The following is a 19,230-nucleotide window of genomic DNA, read 5'->3' on the forward strand; positions in this document are numbered from 1 at the left end:
GCGTTAAGGACACATACTCTATAGTTAGAATACATAGGCTCAGATCTCAGTTCTTGGACAACATGCTCTTTTGTGTAAACAGAAATTGTTAAGGGTTTAATGAACTAATACATGAAAAGTACTTAGAACAGTACTTCACATATCACTGGTGCTTACTTTTTGTTCTTGTTAACTGCCCCTACTTATATCTAGCTTCATCATTTCCTATTCTGCTATGAGCAGAGCAAGGGTAAACAAAAACCAAAAACACCAAACACTGTTACATGTGTGATATATGTGGGTTTTTTTTTTTTTTTTCAGTTTCTAAATATGTCTTCCCTCCATTAGAACATAGTTCCATCTGGAACTCTCCTCCACCCAATTCCTGAATGACTACTCATTCTACCCATTTCAACTTAAAGGCCATTTCCTCAGGGAGACATTTCCTAACCTCCTAAACTAGGATAGTTCTCCCTGTCAAGTACTCATACCCATACTGTATATCTCTTAACATTCACTGTAATAGTAAGTTATTATTTTCTACTAGACCATTCATTCCATAAGAATACTGTTTGAGACACCATATACTGCTATGCCCTTAGCAAAATACCTAGAATATAAAAGCCATTCAATAAATATCTGATAACTAAATAAACAAATACTAATATATATATATATATATATATATATTTTTTTTTTTTTTAAAGAGAGAGTGTGAGGAGAGAGAGAGAGAGAGAGAATTTTAATATTTATTTTTTGGTTTTCAGCGGACACAACATCTTTGTTTGTATGTGGTGCTGAGGATAGAACCGGGCCGCACGCATGCCAGGCAAGTGTGCTACTGCTTGAGCCACATCTCCAGCCCCAACTAATATATTTTTAATCATGTAAACAGAGTAAAAACTAAGAATAGGCAAGATGAAAATAAAAACATAGGACGGATACTTTTATTCAAATATCTCATAAACTTTTTTGGCCATACAGGGACTGAACGCAGAGTCTTGCACATGCCAGATAAGCACTCTCCCACTAAGCTACATCTCCAGACCTCTTCTTTTTTAGTTGTAGGTGGACACAATACCTTTATTGTATTTTTATGTGGTGCTGAGGATCAAACCCACTGCCTCATGCATGCTAGATGAGCACTCTACCACTGAGCCACAATCCAGCCCAAATCTCTTTTTTTTTTAAATATATTTTTAGTTTTTAGTTTTAGGTAGACACAATAACTTTATTTATATGGTGCTGAAGATCGAACCCAGTGCCTCATGGGTGCTGGGCAAAGCACAACACCAGCCCCAGACCTCTTCTTTTTGAGACAGGGTTTTGATAAGTTGTCAAGGCTGATCTCAAAACTTGTCATCCCTTCCTGCCTTAGCTTCCTGAGTAAGCTAGGATTACAGGTGTGCAGCACCACATAAGGATCTCACACTGTTTTTACTATGTAAAAAATAAGCACTATATATTCCAACCATGTAATTAGTTCTCCAAAGATAAAAAGGTAAGCAGTGTCTTAACTAGTTTAAATGTTTTATATTAGGGCTGGGAGTATAGCAGAGCACTTGCTTAGCATGAGGAGGCCCTAGGTTTAACTCCCAGCACCACGCACCCCTCCCCCAAAAATGCTTTGTATTAAACTAACTGAAGTATTAATATTATATAAGTCACTGAAATCACACATTTAAAAAAAAAGTAGAGTGCCTTTGTGAAGATATCAACAAAATTTGAACTAAGTTAGGATTAGGGATGAACTCTGAAAACATGCTAAAATGAAAGAAGTCAGTTCCAAAAGACAACACAGTGTATAATTCATTTATATGAAATGTTCAAAAAAGGCAAATCTATAAAAAAGAAAAAAGAGACTAGTAGTTACTTACAACTAGGGTTGAGATGGGGAATGACTGTTACCCAGTTATGGTGATGAAATGTTCTAAAATTTTGTAGTGGTGATGACTACATAACTATGAATATATTTTTAAAAACCCACTGAATTGTAAAGTTGTATAGTATATGAATTATATTTCGAAGCCATTCAAAAAATTTCTGGCAGACCAAAATAAAGCATCTTGTAAAAGGAATGACTTTTATTTGCATAAAAGCAAATATAGAGTAGCAGCAGCCCTGTGAAAACCATTTTCAATTAATAGATTTTAATATGGCTAGTTTATTTGATATATGTTACAACACATCAAATACAATTGGCTATCCATTAAATACAAGTAAAGTTAGGCCCATTCTTTTATGTCATAAACAAAAATAATTCTCTCATGGATTTAAAACCACGCAAAAGTATTTGAGGAATATGTGTTAACATTTCTATAGCCTACAGTAGAGACACCCTTTGTAAACAAATCAGGAAACTAAAATAAGTCTACAAAAGAAAATCTTGACAAATTTCACTACAGAAAAGCATTGTATTTCCGTATGGCAAGATATTTTAAACAAAAATCAAAGACAAGGCTGGGGATGTAGCTCAGTGGCAGAGCACTTGCCTAGCATGAACAAGGCCCGGATTCCATCCCCAGCACACACACCCCCCCCCCAAAAAAAAAAGGACAGAGAAGAAGAAAACACAGTATATATGAAAAAGGACTAACTCTAAGATACAAAGTTATTTTTATAAATTAATAAATAAGAAAATACTTACATGAGATGTATACAGGCAATTTCAAAAGAGAAATAACGAGGAGAAATATAAAAAGATGTACCACCTACCTCATTAACAGTGAAGGAGACAATGTAAAGTGTCAGGGGTAAAGTGCTTGCCTAGCATTCAGGGGGGTTCAATCCCCAGTACCAAAATAAATAAATAAAACAAGATTTTTTCATGAGTTCAGCTGAAATTTCAGACTCATAGCATTTAACACTGGCAAGGTGTTCGTAAACAGGCAATAATAGCCACCATTATTCTGGAAAGTAATAGTTAATCTATTATATTTTTAAATTTTATATACGCTGACTGCAAAGTAATTTGACTTTTTGAGACTATCTCAGAGAAAAAAAAAATATATATATATACAAACACATACATACATATACAAAAATACATACAAATACCTTTGTCTGCTCTTTCTCTTTTCTTTTTGTGATGCTAGGGATCAAATCTGGGGCCTTGAGAATGCTAGGCAAGTTTTCTACCACTGAGCTATACCTACATTCTCTATGTCTGCTATTTTCAACTTAAAAAAAAAAAAGCATGGTCTCATATTTATGGAATAGGAAAAACCCAAATGGATTGCACTCACACAAGAAAAAAAGTATGGATGATTATATAAATATTGGTTACTTGACGGAGAAACCTTTGAAAGATAAATGTATATAAATTTTCATATTACAAAATTTATATTAGTTTTATAATTAAAAATCCATTAAAACTATCATATATGTACCTTTCAAAATTTTGTTTTGCTTATACTTATATGAAATTGGGAAAAATAATCCAAATCCTTCTGGACACACTTAAATATTTTTTATTAGTTGTCGATGGACCTTTATTTATTTATTTACATGCAGTGCTGAGAATCGAACCCAGTGCCTCACACACTCTAGGCAAGCGCTTTACCACTGAGCCACAAGACCAGCCCTGGACAAACTTTTAAAAACCATTCTATTTAGGAAAAAAAAAAAAAATGACAATGTCAGACACAGTGGCATCTATTATCCCAGCATATCAGGAGGCTAAGGCAGGAGGATCACAAGTTCGAGCCGCCTCATCAACTTATCTAGACCTTGTCTCAAAAAAAAAAAAAATAAAAAGAGCTGTATCTGTAGCTGTGTACAGTACCTTTGTTTTCCATCCCCTTCATCACAAAAAAAGAAAAGAGAAAAAAAAAAAAAGACAAGGTGAATTTAAAAAAAAAGACATCATCAAAAGACTCCATCATCAAGAATGAAAAGGCAAGCCACACACTGGATGATGACATATACAATGCATACACCTGAAGGAACTGCTTTCAGAATATATATTAAGAGCAGGTACTCCCCAAAAGGATGTCTGAAGTTCAAAAATGATGCTCCAAGCTGGGTGCGGTAGTGCATGCCTGTAATCTCAGCAGCTTGGGAGGCTCAGACAGGAGAATCTTGGGTTCAAAGCCAGCCCCAGCAAAAAGCAAGGCACTAAGCAACTCAGTGAGTCCCTGTCTCTAAATAAAAAATACAAAATAGGACTGGGGGTGTGGCTCAGTAGTTGAGTGCTGAGTTCAATCCCCAGAATTTAAAAAAAAAAAAAAAAAAAAAAAGATGCTCCAAATCACCAGTCCTCAGGGAAATGTAAATTGACACTACAGTGATCACCCACAAGAATGTCTATTATGAAAAAAAATTACACCATCAAATGTTGTTAAGTAATGTAAAAGAATACCTATACATTCCTGGTTATAAAGTCATACAATCAATTTGAAAACTGGCAGTATCTATTAAAGATAAAAATAGACAACTCCTACTGGGTATCCTCTTGCCCTTGTTTCTCCTACTCACTTGAATAAATCCAACTCTTTTTTGATATAAATAAATAAATAAGCTTACCCTGTGGACCAGCAATCTCATAGGTACATGCTCGAGAGAAATTAGTGCATAATATTCATCAAAAGAGGGGAAATGAGACTTCACAGCATCATCCTGAATTTTGTCTCTGAAGATGGGTAAGTGTGTTCCCTTAGCAGACAGATATCTCTAGGAGCAATATGCAAGTTGTGCATATATAAATGAATCCTGTCTGGAATACAGAGACATAAGGCCAAAGAGTAGGCAGGATCTCATAGAGCTTTGCTAAGGAGTCTGATCCCTATAATGGGATCTAGGTTTGGATTTAGAAAAAGCATTTACAGAAATGTATGGAGTATAAGCTAAGGAGGACAGGCAACTACAGGCAGGAAGCCAGTAAGAGTAGGATTCAGATGAATGATGATCACTTTGCTGCCACTTTACCAATTCTGGAGAATAATTACTTCCCTTATACTCTCAACTACCTGCCATTCTATGGGGGACGGAATTGAGTTGTTGCTTTAACTGATAATTCTCCAAAAATTACTGATTTACCATAATAGCAAACGGAAAAGTCAGATAACAATCCAGAAAAGATCTGTTTAAACCTCCTCTAACTACTAACCTTCCTTACATGAGTTCATCCCTCCCCCCCCCCCCCCATGGACATAACCTCTTTGTTTTTTGGGTTTTTTTTTTTGTATGTGGTGCTGAGGATCGAACCCGGGCCGCACGCATGCCAGGCGAGCGCGCTACTGCTTGAGCCACATCCCCAGCCCAGTTCATTCCTTTTTTAAGAGCAGTTATCTGTTGAAGAACAGATGCAACTGTCTTTCCATAACTTGCATGAAGTAGTTGTGAAACAAAGAATGTTGGCCTATAACCAAATGTGCCAGTGAATCTCCTTAAATTATATACCAAAAAAAAAAAAAAAATTGTGCAAGTGTTTACTTCTGGGAAAGGGTACAAAGGTTTTATCATATTCCTAATGAGATCCATGACTACCCATCACAACATCAAAAGTAGAGTTAATATCTTTTGTCTTTAAGGCCAGCTTCTAAAGTGGCCTTAAAATGGAACACTTAGAACAAAACCAAGGAAATGGCCTTTTAAAATCACCTAGTTATAAGTCTCAATGAACAGTTTCTGAACTTTCGTGGAGCAGATTCATCCAGAAATATTTCTGGAGATTATCTGAACCTTAAATATGGTCTTAGCCATCTCCGTTTTTTTTTTTTAATAAATATTTGTTTTTGTAGTTGGATGCAATACCTTTATTTTATTTATTTATTTTTATGTGGTGCTGAGGCGCTGAGGATCAAACCCAGGGCCTCGCAAGTGCTAGGCGAGCGCTGTACTGCTGAACCACAACCCCAGCCCTTAACCAAATCTCAGTTCTACTTAAGCCAACTGCCTCCAAACTATTCAGAAATTTTTTGGTAGTGTTATTTAAGGATACCTGGGAAAGGGTACAAAAGTTTCTCTTCATTTACTTGGAAGAGAACTAGTTCTCTAAAGTACCCAACTGATAGTTTTAACTCTGACTTGAGAAAAAGAAATCATATGTGATACAGATCCTAATTCCCTGAGTTCTATAAAATAATAAGAAGTGAGATAGGGGCTGGGGATGTGGCTCAAGCGGTAGCGCGCTCGTCTGGCATGCGTGCAGCCCGGGTTCGATCCTCAGCACCACATACCAACAAAGATGTTGTGTCTGCCGAATACTAAAAAATAAATATTAAAATTCTCTCTCTCTCACTGTCTCTCACTCTCTCTTTAAAAAAAAAAAAAAAAAAGAAGTGAGATAAACACTGGAAAATACATTGTTACCAGAAATGTTTCCCCTCAATGTTCTAGATTAATTTCTCTTCCTGAACTGACAGGGTCCAAAACCACCAGACTCTCACACATAGTGCCAATTCAACAGATGGCCCCTTTCTTTTCCTAAAAGTGGAGGTGGACTGGCAAATATGAGGTAATGTACTAAACAAGAGATCCTCTGTTAAGAAGATCTCTGATAGGCTTTTTTTGTTTTTGCAGTACTGGGGATTGAACCCAAGGGTGTGCTACAAATGAGCCACATATGCAGCCCTTATTTTAATTTGAGACAGTCTTTCTTGCTAAATTGCCCAGGCTAGCCTTGAACTTGTGATCTTCCAGGACCAGCTTTCAGAATAAATGGGATTACAAATACAAGCACTGTGCCCAGCTTCTAATGGGTTTTTAAATTGTCAATAACAGGGCTGGGGATGTGGCTCAAGCAGTAGCGCGCTCGCCTGGCATGCGTGCAGCCAGGGTTCGATCCTCAGCACCACATACAAAGATGTTGTGTCCGCCAAAAACGAAAAAATAAATATTGAAATTCTTTAAATTATCAACAAATGATCTATCTGCTGTGACGACGTTTAATTGTTATTTCTATTCCTTTTAATTTCTAATACCTTAAATACATTTAAACAGATACTTATCCACAATGAGAAAATGTGTCCTGAAATATGTAGTCAACCTATAAACTATACTAAGCCCCTAACATTTATAAGTATTTAATCTTATAAAGGTATCCTAGATATTATATGTGTTAACACATAGGTCCATATATGAAAACTGAATTCTTTAAATCTAAACGATGGGCTAAGAAATTAGGAGGCAGCTTGATCTATACATTTTCAAAACCAAAAATAGTTCTTGTGTTCATGGGTAAAGAGTTTCATATGCTTTGATATCTCATTCACTATTTATTTTATAAACTTGTATTTATCTCTTTTATGTCATGGGGACCTCCACAATGGATTTACAGGAAGATATGAACCAACCACTCTCACCACTTTCTCAGAGTAATCAAGCAGAGATTATTCACTCAGGTTCTTTCTTTCTTTTTGGTACGGGTACATGACCACTGAGCCACATCCCCAGTCCTTTTTTTTTTGTATTTTATTGAAGGACAGGGTCTCACTGAGTTGCTTAGTGCCTTGCTTTTTGCTGAGGCTGGCTTTGAACTTTATCCTCCTGCCTCAGCCTCCAGAACTGCTGGGATTACAGGTGTGCACCACTGTACCCGGCCACTCAGGTTCTTGATTTCACATTAAAAGAAAAAAAAAAGTGTTTTGATTGCTGAGTCACAAAGCTATTTGACATATATTTTACTTCTGTCTCCATTTTATTTTTGTCTCTATATCTACATCTTGACTAATTATTTATTAAGTTTTCTTAGCCAGGAAGGTATTACTCCTAAAATTATCAAGATTCTCTTCTAGTCTTAGTAGGCTTGATAAGATTCTTCAAGTGTTAAGAACACCCCACAGGGGCTGGGGATGTGGCTCAAGTGGTAGCGCGCTCGCCTGGTGTGCATGCGGCCCGGGTTCGATCCTCAGCACCACATACAAACAAAGATGTTGTGTCCGCCGAAAACTAAAAAATAAATATGTTTAAAAAAAAAAAAAAAAAAGAACACCCCACAACTCAGTTTTAAGAACTTCATCTCTTGAACCCAATCTATACTCACTCTCCAGGTAATCATCAAGTCTCATGGCTCTAAATAGCGTTACTACACTAAATACCCAAATTTATATTTGCCCTGACTTAAAGACCTGTACATCCAATTACCTACCCAGTATCTCAACTGCCTACTCAGTAGCTCATTCCTAAATGCTTAATAGAAATCTTGGACTATTCAACCAAATTTTTAATTTCGGCACTCCCCACAACTTGCTTCTACCAGTATCTCTAAACGGTATCCAACTGCTCAGGCCCTGAGTAAGGCCTGTCTTACTCAAACCCCACATCCATCAACAAATTATCATCTCTACTACTTTCAAAACATTTCCTAAATCCATCTCACTAAACAACATTCTAGGTTCACTTTTGCCTCAACAATCACAAAAGCCTCCAAACTAGACACCCTGGTTTCTAAAAGTTTATATAGTAGATCAAGTCACTTACTTTCCTGCTCAAAATCTCCCAAGAGCATCCTATTAGCCAGGCAAAGTAGCATATGCCTTAAGTTCCAACTATTCAAGAGGATCACTTGAGTAGTTGAGTTCATGAGTTTGAGACCAATCTGGCAACAAATGTAGGGAGACTCATCTCCAAAAACAAACAAACTAGAATTAAAAAACTAAACACCTATGCAAGTACTTAAATCCTGTATTGTCTAGACTTTGGCTACCTATTTTACCTATTTCCTATCATTTCAGTCCTTTTCTATTCTTTTTTTTTTTTTTTTTGTACTTTTTAGTTGTCAATGGGCCTTTATTTATTTATATGCAGTGCTAAGAATCGAACCCAGTGCCTCATGCATGCTAGGCAAGCACTCTATCACTGAGCCACAATCCCAGACCTTTCCCTGCTGTCTTAGAACTTATGCCACAAGAGTAGTTTGGGGTCCTTCATATCACTTTATATCTACCCAAATATCAAGTGCTCAGATAATTTCCTTAATCACCTAACATATCTTTATCTTCTTACATTTACGTAACACTTATCAATAAATTGCTGATATAATATGCATTTATTTAACATCTCTTACTCATTAGAAAGCAACAACCATGAGGACAGTGATTTTAATGTTTTATTCACTGTTAGACTCCCTGGGATTAACAGCACTTGGCACAATGTAATTACACAATCAATACTTACTGAATGAATGAATGTTCCTTCTGTCACAGGCACAGGAGGCAAAATGCTAGTTTTTATTTGAAAACAAGACATAAACCACTATACCCCAAAAGAATAACTGTCCAATGAACTACCAGACTAAACATAGGCACCTAGTAAGTATTCCTCTAACAGAAAGAGATGTTCATGCCAAAATTGATCTGTTCTAGCATAAAAACAACCATATCCCAGGACATTCCTTCAGGAATCCAAATCTACTGCTTGAATCACACATAATACGATCATAAGCAGTAGATTACAGCAATGTAAAAGGGAATTAAATAAAATGCACAAATTATGAAGTTCCTAAAATAGAGCAGCAACCTTATTTGCTTCATCAGCCTGCAACTGACTCTGGAACATAATAAGCAATCAATAAATACATGTTGGTCCTGTTGCTGAATCAAATGAGGTGATTTTTTAATGAAAAAGATGCATTCTGGGGCTGGAGCTGAGCAGCAGCGCACTTGCCTGGCATGTGTGAGGTACTGGATTCGGTTCTCAGCACTGCAGGTAATAAATAAAATAAAGGTATATCAACACCTAAAAATATATATTTTTAAAATATATATATTTTTTTAAAAAAGAGGGATTCTGCTTTAGAAGAATAACATCTTCTTTAGAAGAATAATACACTGACTCTTTAAAAAATAAATAAATAAAGGAAAGCACTTATAATCTTTAAAAAGAGAACTGTCAAAACCAACCCAATTTAGTTCAAAGACTTCAGGTTTTCCACCCATGAAATTTACACAGCAAGATACATTCCTGTACACTTTCAAAACAAATCTTGATTTGATCAGCAGGTAAAAAAAGTAAATAGAAGCCACACAAAAGTCTAGGCTGGAGTTAAGTGAGAAAAATATAAAATTAGAATTTATGTAAGGAAAATAAGATTTAAAAGTACACTAAAAAATGAGAATTAAAAAAAGTATATATACATTAGGAGGTTGTTTATATATACTTTCATAAATGTATTTACATATTCTTACTACCAACAGAAAATAAATACTAAGGAAGTAATCAGCTTTGATAAATTCTCTTTTTAGGAAACAAGAGAAATAACTAAAATAGCATATATGTATTATGCTCTAAGGGTACATGACATACGTTATACAAAGCACTTTAAACCATTTGCCCACATAATCTTTCAACAACTCTATGCTATAAGTATTATAATCATTACCATCATTTTACAGTCAGGGAAATCAAAGACCACAAGACTTTGCTCAAGATTATACAGTCAATAAATTAGCAAAATTGAGATTTAAGCTTAGTCAATCTGATTTCAGAATCCATAATCTTAATCACTATCTGGGATTCTCAACAAATGAAGGGGAAATATGCCATATTTCACATATTTTCAATTTAACTAGATACCTATTAAAATCAAAGTTGGATTAACTAACATTCTGAGGAAGTGGGGCATATTCCAGTAAAAATTTCCAGAGTAAAACTAAATATTTTCTTAATTTTAATCTTTGCTAGAAATTATCTTTAGCTGTAACAATATACTGTTCTTGTATGAGTGAAATATGCTGAATGGGGCTGGGGATGTGGCTCAAGCGGTAGCGCACTCGCCTGGCATGCGTGCGGCCCGGGTTCGATCCTCAGCACCACATACCAACAAAGATGCTGTGTCCGCCGAGAACTAAAAAATAAATATTAAAAAAAAAAAAAGAAATATGCTGAACATCTTTCATCTTTATCAGTACAAAGATATAGGAAATCATAAAATTGAGCTGAAAATATACTACTGATCCAAATCATATCAAACTCATCTGTTATGTTACATTCATTTTTATACCTTCGCAGATTTCTTCATCTACTTAGACTGCCCTCTTTGAGCCTTACTGAATAACTCATTTATCCTTTAAACTCTGAATCTTTCCATTTGTAGGAAGCTATTTTAACCTTTCCTTTCTCCCTTCAGATTTAATAACCTTCTCTTCTTTCCACTGTGAACAAATGATTACACTGTATTGTAATGTTAGTTAAAATGTTCCTCTTTCTAGACTGGGAACTCTGAGAGACCAAAAAAAAAAAAAAAAAAAAAAAAATTTTTTTTTAAACATCTTTTCTCTACCACTAAGCAGAAATGGGCATTAAGGAAGCACTGGAAAAACTTTAAGTTGACTGAATAAATGAACACATAAATAAGTACACAAGTAGAAGGAATTTCTTGTTTTTGTTTGGATTTTGCCATAACTAAAGACTCTTAATAACTCATTAGTTCTGGACAATACACTTGTTAGTGTAATTTTCTTTTCTTTTTCCAAGTAACAATGTTTTTAAAATGCATTACATCACATTAAGTGGTCTACATTATTTCAATTTATTTTTAACTGATATCAAAACTGAAGAAATGTTTGATAAAGTTAAAAAAAATCCTATCTTCATTCTACAGTTATCTAACGTTCTTCCCTTAAAATCAAACACATACATACACACAAAATTAACTTAAATCTCTAAATCGAGGCTTAAAAAGTGATTGCCCTTTAACCATCCTACCCTTTGTTATCATTAAGTTAGATAAAATGTCTACTTGTTTGAGATTTGTATTCCCTCCAATCTTCTTTGAACATCTTTATGCTCTTACAATGTTCAATTAGTAATCATTATACATGATTGATTCACTTCCCCTCCCCTACTTTCTCAGACATCAGTTATGCATTTCTCCTACAAAAACAGCCTGAAATTCTCTCCATTCTGCTCAAATATTACCACAGAATCTTTCACCTTAAACTCATACCAACACTGTACTGCTTAACAAAACTTTTTTTGCTCTTTTTCAATTGTGAGGTTTTTCATCAGATGCTCAGAAGTACATGTGACCCCCCTCCCTAAAAAAAATTAAGAACCACTAACCTAGTATATCAATGCATTTCAAAGGAACACAATTCATTTGACATAGTTCAAGCATTCTTCCCTCTTATTCATAGAGGGGATCCTTACTATGAAATTAGTCTTTCGAAGAATTCTTTCAACCCAGCCAAGAAGTTCCAATATCCAGAAGTACATATATCAACAATTCCAACTCCCAAAAACAGTTTACTCATAAATGCCAAAAGAAAATGCCAAAGGCACACTCTACTACAAACTGGATGCCCTGGATTTTAAGTACTCCATACTCTTCCATATTAAATTGTCTAGAAGACCTAAATTACCTCCAAACTAAATAGTTTTTTGTTTGTTTGTTTGTTGAGGTACTGGGACATGCTCGGTAACTCGGTAAATGCTCTATATTGAGCTACATTCCAGTCCTTTTTATTTTTTGAGATAGGGTTTTGTTAAATTGCCTAGGTTGGACTCTTAAGTTGCAATCCTTCTGCCTCAGTCTCCCGGGTAGCTGGGGTTACAGGTTTGCAATACAGCTCTGAATAGACTTTTAAAAATTTTCTGCTTTCAATTCCACACTGACTTGTCTGCTCATTCAACTCAGTGTATATGACTGTCAAGACAACTACCCTCATATGCATACAAGCTATTTCAACAATGGCATCTTCATTATTCTCACTGAAAGGCAGGAACCATTTATTGAATAAACTCAATAAATATTTGTTGAATGAATGAAAGAGGATAAACTGGTTGAGGGTAAAGCTCAGTGGCAGAGCACTTGCTGCAAGGTTTAATCCCCAGTACCAAACAACAAAGTTAAACTGTCAGCACCCCTGAAGCTGTTCTGGTACATGTTAGGCTGTGAAAGCCATCCTTCCCTCAAACATACACTCTGAAGTATCAGAAATGCTCTGCTTTCTCCATAAACACAAAATACTATAGTCATGGATACCCATTTTATACAGGTCAGGCTGGCAAGGAAAACATATATATCATATATGTGTATTGATGCTATTGGCCTATCCAACCAGTCACAGATTCCCCTATTTTCCCAACATACTCATATTTGCCAAGAAAGATCTCTAGATTAATTATAATATAGTGAATATATTATTGGATTAGTAGTCAAAAATCTGAGTTATAGTCCCAACTTTGTCACCAATTTACCAAGTGACCTAGGAAAACTTACCTTTATGCCTCAATTTCCTTTTTTGTAAAATGGTAGAAAATATTTATTCCACCATTTTTACAGAAATTTAGAATGACAAAATGAAAAATCATTCTAAATGTAAACTCCTCATACTAATATAAAGTGCTACTATAAACCACATCAACAAAAAAGGTCACCCATCCTTATAGTCTTAGACTAATAATTCTGTTAAAGATGTTTACATTTACACAATTCATTCAAAGGCACAAACTAACCGGGCGCATAATCCCAGCGACTCAGGGGGCTGAGGCAGAAGGATAACAAGTTCGAGGCCTGTCCAGGTAACTTAGCGAAACCATCTCAAAATGAGAAATAAAATAGGGTTGGGGATGGGGCTCAGTGGTAGAGCGCCCCTGGCTTCAATACCTAGTACCTACCAATCAATCATTAAAAGACACAAACTATTCCTAAGACCACAACTGGCCATACCAAGTTTCTCCCCACCTCTGACCCCACACTAAAGCGCTTTATTGTCTAGAATAATGCCATAACTATTCTTTCTCGACAGGTAATTACGTGCTCCCCAACTGTAAAACACACACACTTATCAACCTGCAAGGAACATCCCAACATTTATTTTAAAAATAAGCTAACTTAGAAGGGGAACTCCATTACACTTTCAGAAACACAAGCAAACTCTTCCGGAGCACTTTCCATCCTCGCGTACACACACAAACACAGCCGCTATACACCAACAGACCATCTGTCTTCTGAACCAAAAACATCTCTTTCCATGTACAAACTAACCAGTGACATTTACTAAACTTCTAACAGTGGGACCGTTCTGTCGGTCCTACATACAGCTCGGCGTGTCAGGGACACCCCAGACCTTGCCATACAGGTAAATTGCCTCTGAAGATCATGTCCCTTAAACAAGCACAAACGGGACTTCGGGAGATGCTCCAACCGTGCCGATCTACACAACCTGTCAGGGGCACGGGCGGCTCCGCCTCCACTGGCTTACTTTCCCGCCCCCTCCCTCAAGTCGGGAGCCCGCCTGTCAGGGACACCCCTTCACCCCCGCCTGGAGGGACTCCCCGGTAGGCTCAGGATCCCCTGCCCTCCTCTCCCCTCCCCCATCCCTACTACCGCTCTCCTGGAGATCCAGGTCCGGGAGATGACAGTAGATCCCAGGAAACCCAGGACGGAGCCGCCGAGAGAGTGCTTAGGCCCAGAGGCCTGCCCAAACCGTTCTACTCACCGTGTCAGAGGCCGAGGCCGAGAACGATGAGAGTGCAGGGAAGTGGGGAAGAGGGGGTGGCCGCCAGGCGCCTCCGCTTCCCTTAGTCCACAGCGGATCTCTCCTGCTTGTCAGGAGGCGGTCAGAGGGTAAGCGGAGTGGCGGAAATGCGAAAGAGGAGAAGGAAAAGGCGTAGGGAGAAAGGAGGAAAACTGAGGGGAGGCGGGTCCCGCAACGAGAAGGGGATCGTCTCCCCCTCCGCAAAGCGAACCCAAAATGGCGGCGGGAGCGGCGGCAGCGGCAGAGCGGCGGCGGCGGCGGCGGCGGCAGCTCCTCAGGAGGGAGCAGCCGAAGGGCGCCTCGTGCCCCCCCCGCCTCCCACTCCTCCTTCCTCGCGCTCTCCCCACCGCTCCCCCCAACCTGACTCCGGCCGCCGAGCGCGCACGCCCGTCGGCACGCGTATGAGTGTATCTGGTCTCGTCGTTCGCTGCTCCCACCAACCACCACCTCGGCCGCTCCGCGCGCCTGCCAGCCCTAACGCGCTCGCTCAGGGGCGCCTTCTCGCGCGGTCCCCCACAACCCCTGGCCCCTGTCAAGCCGGCTGTGGCGCAGGCCCTCACGCGTACCTTCGGCGGCGCGAGCCCGGGCCTCCTCCTCCTCCACCTCCTCTTCTTTCCTCCCCCCCTTCCCCGCCCCCACGGCCACCAACCGCCGCCACGGCCGCCGCCGCCGCCGCCGCCTCCGGCCCCCCCCACCCTCCACCTCTCGCGCGTGCGCCTCCCACAATCCCCCCCGCGGGACTGTTCCATTCTTAACTGCAAGGACGGGGGAGAAAAGGACAGGGAAAGGCAAGTAGAGGTTGCTCTTAAGACAAGATTATCCGAGAGGATGGCAATGACCTACGAAACTACCCACTTCCCTGGGCTCCTCGCTGCGGCGCCGAGGCTGGCTGATCACTTACTTCTGCTGGCCACGGTGAGCGGGTCGGAGGCGGCCTAGCGCCCCTCTGCTGACCAGTGGTTGGAGGCCGCGACGGCTGCGCATTGAGTAGCTTCCTGCCATACGACCCGAGATTTCTTTGCAGTTGCGGGACGAGCGCTTCGGTTGCTGGTAGTGAGTAACAGTCACCGCGTGAGGGGAACTGATCCTCGATTCATGGTGAGGCAATGCACCCGCGCAAGGGGTTTAGGCAAATTCCAAACCTCCATGAGCTAGGGAGTGAGACCTGTAGGGCCGGCGCCCTTCCTGGAAGGGACTTTCTCTCCAGCTCTGTGTTGCCTACCTGGAGTCCAAGAAGATCTGGCGCGAGGGTCTGTTTGCTGTTGATGTTCTTAACCCAGTTTAGATTTCTCGAATTTCACGTAACTACGTGTACGCTACGTTATTGTGCCTTATAGTCCTCCTCGAAAATTGTGCATCTTCAGATACGTTCGATAGCCTGATATTAAAGGGTAAAAAAGCTGTTTCTGGGGGCTGAGGTTGTGGCTCAGTGGTAGTGCGCTTGCCTAGCACGAATGAGGCACTGGATTCAATTATCAACACCACGTACAAATAAAATAAAGGTCCATCAATAACTCAAAAATATTTTAAAAAGAAAGAAGAAGCTGTTTCTGATTAAGTTCTGGAAATGAGCTTCCATGTTTTGTGTGGCCCCCAGGAAGTTATTATTTTTGTTATCGAAAACTGAACATAAAATTAGCTTAACTCCAAATGTACCTTCAGGGTTGGTCTATAAAATAGTGAGCTAATATATGTAAAATACAATTAGCTCCTAGGCACAGGGGAAGTACAGAGTATTATTATGTTATCTTTTATAGGGCTGTTGATAAGGTTTGTGAGAGCAATTGGTAGTTTGTGTTATATCCTTCCAAATAGTTAATAAAATAATGTAAAACAAGCCTGTAGGATTCTATGGCTACCGATTACTTGTTTATCAAAATTGCACTGATATTTTCATGATTGAATTCAGGAGACTTTAGTCAATTACATATTGACTAAAAGTCTATATGTAATTCCAAAGTTTAGTATTTTTTGGTTTTACTCAAAGCAAAATAAATTAGGAGGTTTCCTTCCCTTTACATTTGTGGAGAGATCCAGGGAATAATTTGAAAATCCCTGCTAGATTGATCTCAAAGGCCCATTCAAGCTCTGAAATTCAAATAGCCTTAAATTTTCTCCCTTAACAATATATGGATAAGATTTTGTTTGCTTGTTTTGTTCTTTTTAAAATTAAGGAGAAAGCAGCCTTAATTACTTAATTATATATTTTTCCTAGACAAATCCCAGCTGATTCATGGAGCCCACCTAGGCTTAAACTCATCTTTCTTTATTTCATGTATTCAAATGTATTGTGCTACTGACAACTTTAGTTGAAAGCAAAGACTGTGTCTTACATTTCTTTGCATACTGTTTATACTCTGTTGCAAAACAAGTCATGGAAATATTAAAATGAAAGTTAAAAATTAAACTACCAGGGGCTGGGGTTGTAGCTCAGTAGTAGAGCGCTAGCCTTGCACATGTGAGACCCTGGGTTCGATCCTCAGCAGCACATAAAAATAAATAAAGAAAATAAAGATATTGTGCCCATGTATAACTAAGAAAATATTTTTTTAAAAAAAATTAAAATACCAGAGGAGAATGAGAGCTAATGTTGTTGGAATGTCATGCCAAGAGAACATATTTCCTGCTTAATCCTTATAATAAACAACCTTTGAGATAGATAATCCTGTCGTCAGTGATGAGAAGCCTGAGGCTCACAGAAATCAAGTAATTTGGTCTTTAGGCCTGTCTCTTAAAAACCTGACTTTTTCACCATACCTCATTGCCTTCATGCAAAATTTCTTGTCAACAGCATAATTGCACTTGCTACAGAGAAAAAAATAATAATAATAATGGTATCACCTGTATGTTAAAAAAAAAAAGCTATGGTCTCTGGATCAGTAGCTTTCAGTTATTATACTGATTCATGAATTGTCAGCTAAGTATGACTACGCATCTCAGAGTCTTTCAGAGACTAAAATACATCTTAAATGCACAACAAAATGACCTCACAGAATGAATTAACCTTGGATTATTTGAACGTATAAAGATAGAGAAACAGATAATAGTTTCCTCAGATGTGTCCACATACTAATCCCTGGAACCTGTGATATAAATCTAGTTCCCTAGAACTAGATTACATGACAAGAGGGAAATCTGGATACAGATGGAATTAAGGTTGCTAATCAGATGATCTTAAATTAAGGAGATTAACCTGGATTACCCAGCTAGGTCTGCTGTAATTACAAATCCATAAAAGCTAAAGAGGGAGACAGAAGAGCCCGTGGCAGAATGATATAATGTGAGAGAAACTCCGAACCAGCCATTGCAGATTTTGAGAATAAAAGGGAGCCAGGAGCCAAGCAGCCTCCAGAAGCTAGAAAAGGCAAGAAAAAAAGACTCTTGTCTATACTCTCTGGGGAAGAATGCAAACCTAATACACTTTCATTTTGAATTTCTGAACAACAGAACTATAGTAAAGTAAATTTTGTTGTTTTACACCACTAACTTTGTAGTAATTTGTTATAGGAACAATGGGAAACTAATAAGTTATGGTAGCCAAATCATGGATAACCTCCAAAATAGTCTGCCTTGGATTGTGGATTTTTTATTTAAAATGAAGTTTAACTGAAATTTCTTCAAAGTGATGGACAGCATAGCTACCTAGGTTTCCATTATTTCCTTACTGACATCAGTCCTCAAGCTGTAAATAGGCAACTGGGCTTTGTTTTCTTTGGCCTTGAACACAGTAAGCAAGCTTGGCCACTGGAGTCCCCAAATCCACAACAGGGCTTTTATACTGCTGTACTGCAGTGGTGTTAGCTAAGCTAACACCTTAGACTTGCCCATTAGGATAGAAATATTTATTTCATGGTGCTTCCTTGTAGAGTCTAAATGCAATGTAGATAAACAGGAAAACTTTTTGTTTTAGTTGTAGATAGATACAGAGCTTTATTTTATTTACTTATTTTTATGTGGTACTAAGGATCAAACCCAGTACTTCACACATGCTAGGCAAGTGCTCTACTGTTGAGCCACAGTGCCAGCACCAGGAAACCTTCTTTGATATTAACTTTGTAAGTAACATTTCAAAAGTTAAAAGAATAGAGTTGACTATATAGGGTTGAGTATATAATGATAAATTGTGGGTAAATACTATATAGGCATAAGAGTATATAAATAACTTTACATTTAACAAAGGAAGAACTTTGAAGTTTTTGTTTGGATACCAAAACTTTACTCATCACTTAGATGACTGCCTACAAAGCAGAAATATTGCCCCAGACTGCCTAGATTCAAGGCTTAACATTTCACTGGGTAGCTATGTAAATTTTAAAGACTTAGTAGTAATTGTAAACTGTAATTTATAAGTCACTAAACCCTTAAAAGAATCCTATATTTAGAAACTAACGTTATCTTCATTTTATAAATGGAGAAACAGATATACAAAAGTTTAAAAAACTTGGTCAAGGTTATACAGCTATCAAATGGGAAAGCCAGGTTTCAAATCCCAACAGTAATCATTCTGCTACAATTGCCCCACAACTCCTCATCTGTAAATTGGAGATAATAACAGCACCTACACTGTGGGATTGTTGTAAAGATAAATTAATTAACTCATATTAAACACATAGAACAGTGACTGGCACATAAAAGATGTTCAGTGTTAACTGTTGCTATCATAGTTACTTAATGTTTTTGGATTCCTTGGAATTTTTTTCCCATATGCTTTAAACTAGAAGAAAGAAGTCGGGCTGGGGATGTGGCTCAAGCGGTAGCGCGCTTGCCTGGCATGCGTGCGGCCCGGGTTCGATCCTCAGCACCACATACCAACAAAGATGTTGTGTCC

The 19,230-nt window shown here is 38.2% G+C and overlaps 2 protein-coding genes across 11 annotated transcripts in view; one reads left to right on the top strand and one right to left on the bottom strand.

Annotated features, from left to right (window-relative positions):
• ASH1L (ASH1 like histone lysine methyltransferase) overlaps nucleotides 1-15,151 on the bottom strand; it is a gene marked incomplete at its 5' end in the record, with an annotated part of 178,804 nt that extends 163,653 nt beyond the window's left edge. For 2 of the 7 annotated variants that reach the window (XM_081306511.1, XM_081306509.1), the window contains 2 exons: nucleotides 14,364-14,466; nucleotides 14,969-15,058. Coding sequence is in view for 1 of the 7 variants with exons in the window: in XM_081306514.1 (XP_081162640.1) it covers nucleotides 14,969-15,151 (183 nt within the window). Of the gene's footprint in view, nucleotides 1-14,363; nucleotides 14,498-14,968 lie in introns of those variants that run through there. The other 5 variants (XM_081306513.1, XM_081306508.1, XM_081306514.1 and 2 more) reach the window with 4 other exon arrangements.
• DAP3 (death associated protein 3) overlaps nucleotides 14,393-19,230 on the top strand; it is a 37,080-nt gene continuing 32,242 nt past the window's right edge. Inside the window, exon 1 of one of the 4 annotated variants that reach the window (XM_081306518.1) lies at nucleotides 14,393-14,491. Coding sequence is in view for 3 of the 4 variants with exons in the window: in XM_081306515.1 (XP_081162641.1) it covers nucleotides 15,509-15,652 (144 nt within the window). In the remaining variant the exon portion in view is untranslated. The other 3 variants (XM_081306516.1, XM_081306517.1, XM_081306515.1) reach the window with 3 other exon arrangements.

Source organism: Spermophilus citellus (assembly GCF_964194105.1).
Source record: "Spermophilus citellus genome assembly, chromosome: 9".
Taxonomy (NCBI): domain Eukaryota; kingdom Metazoa; phylum Chordata; class Mammalia; order Rodentia; family Sciuridae; genus Spermophilus; species Spermophilus citellus.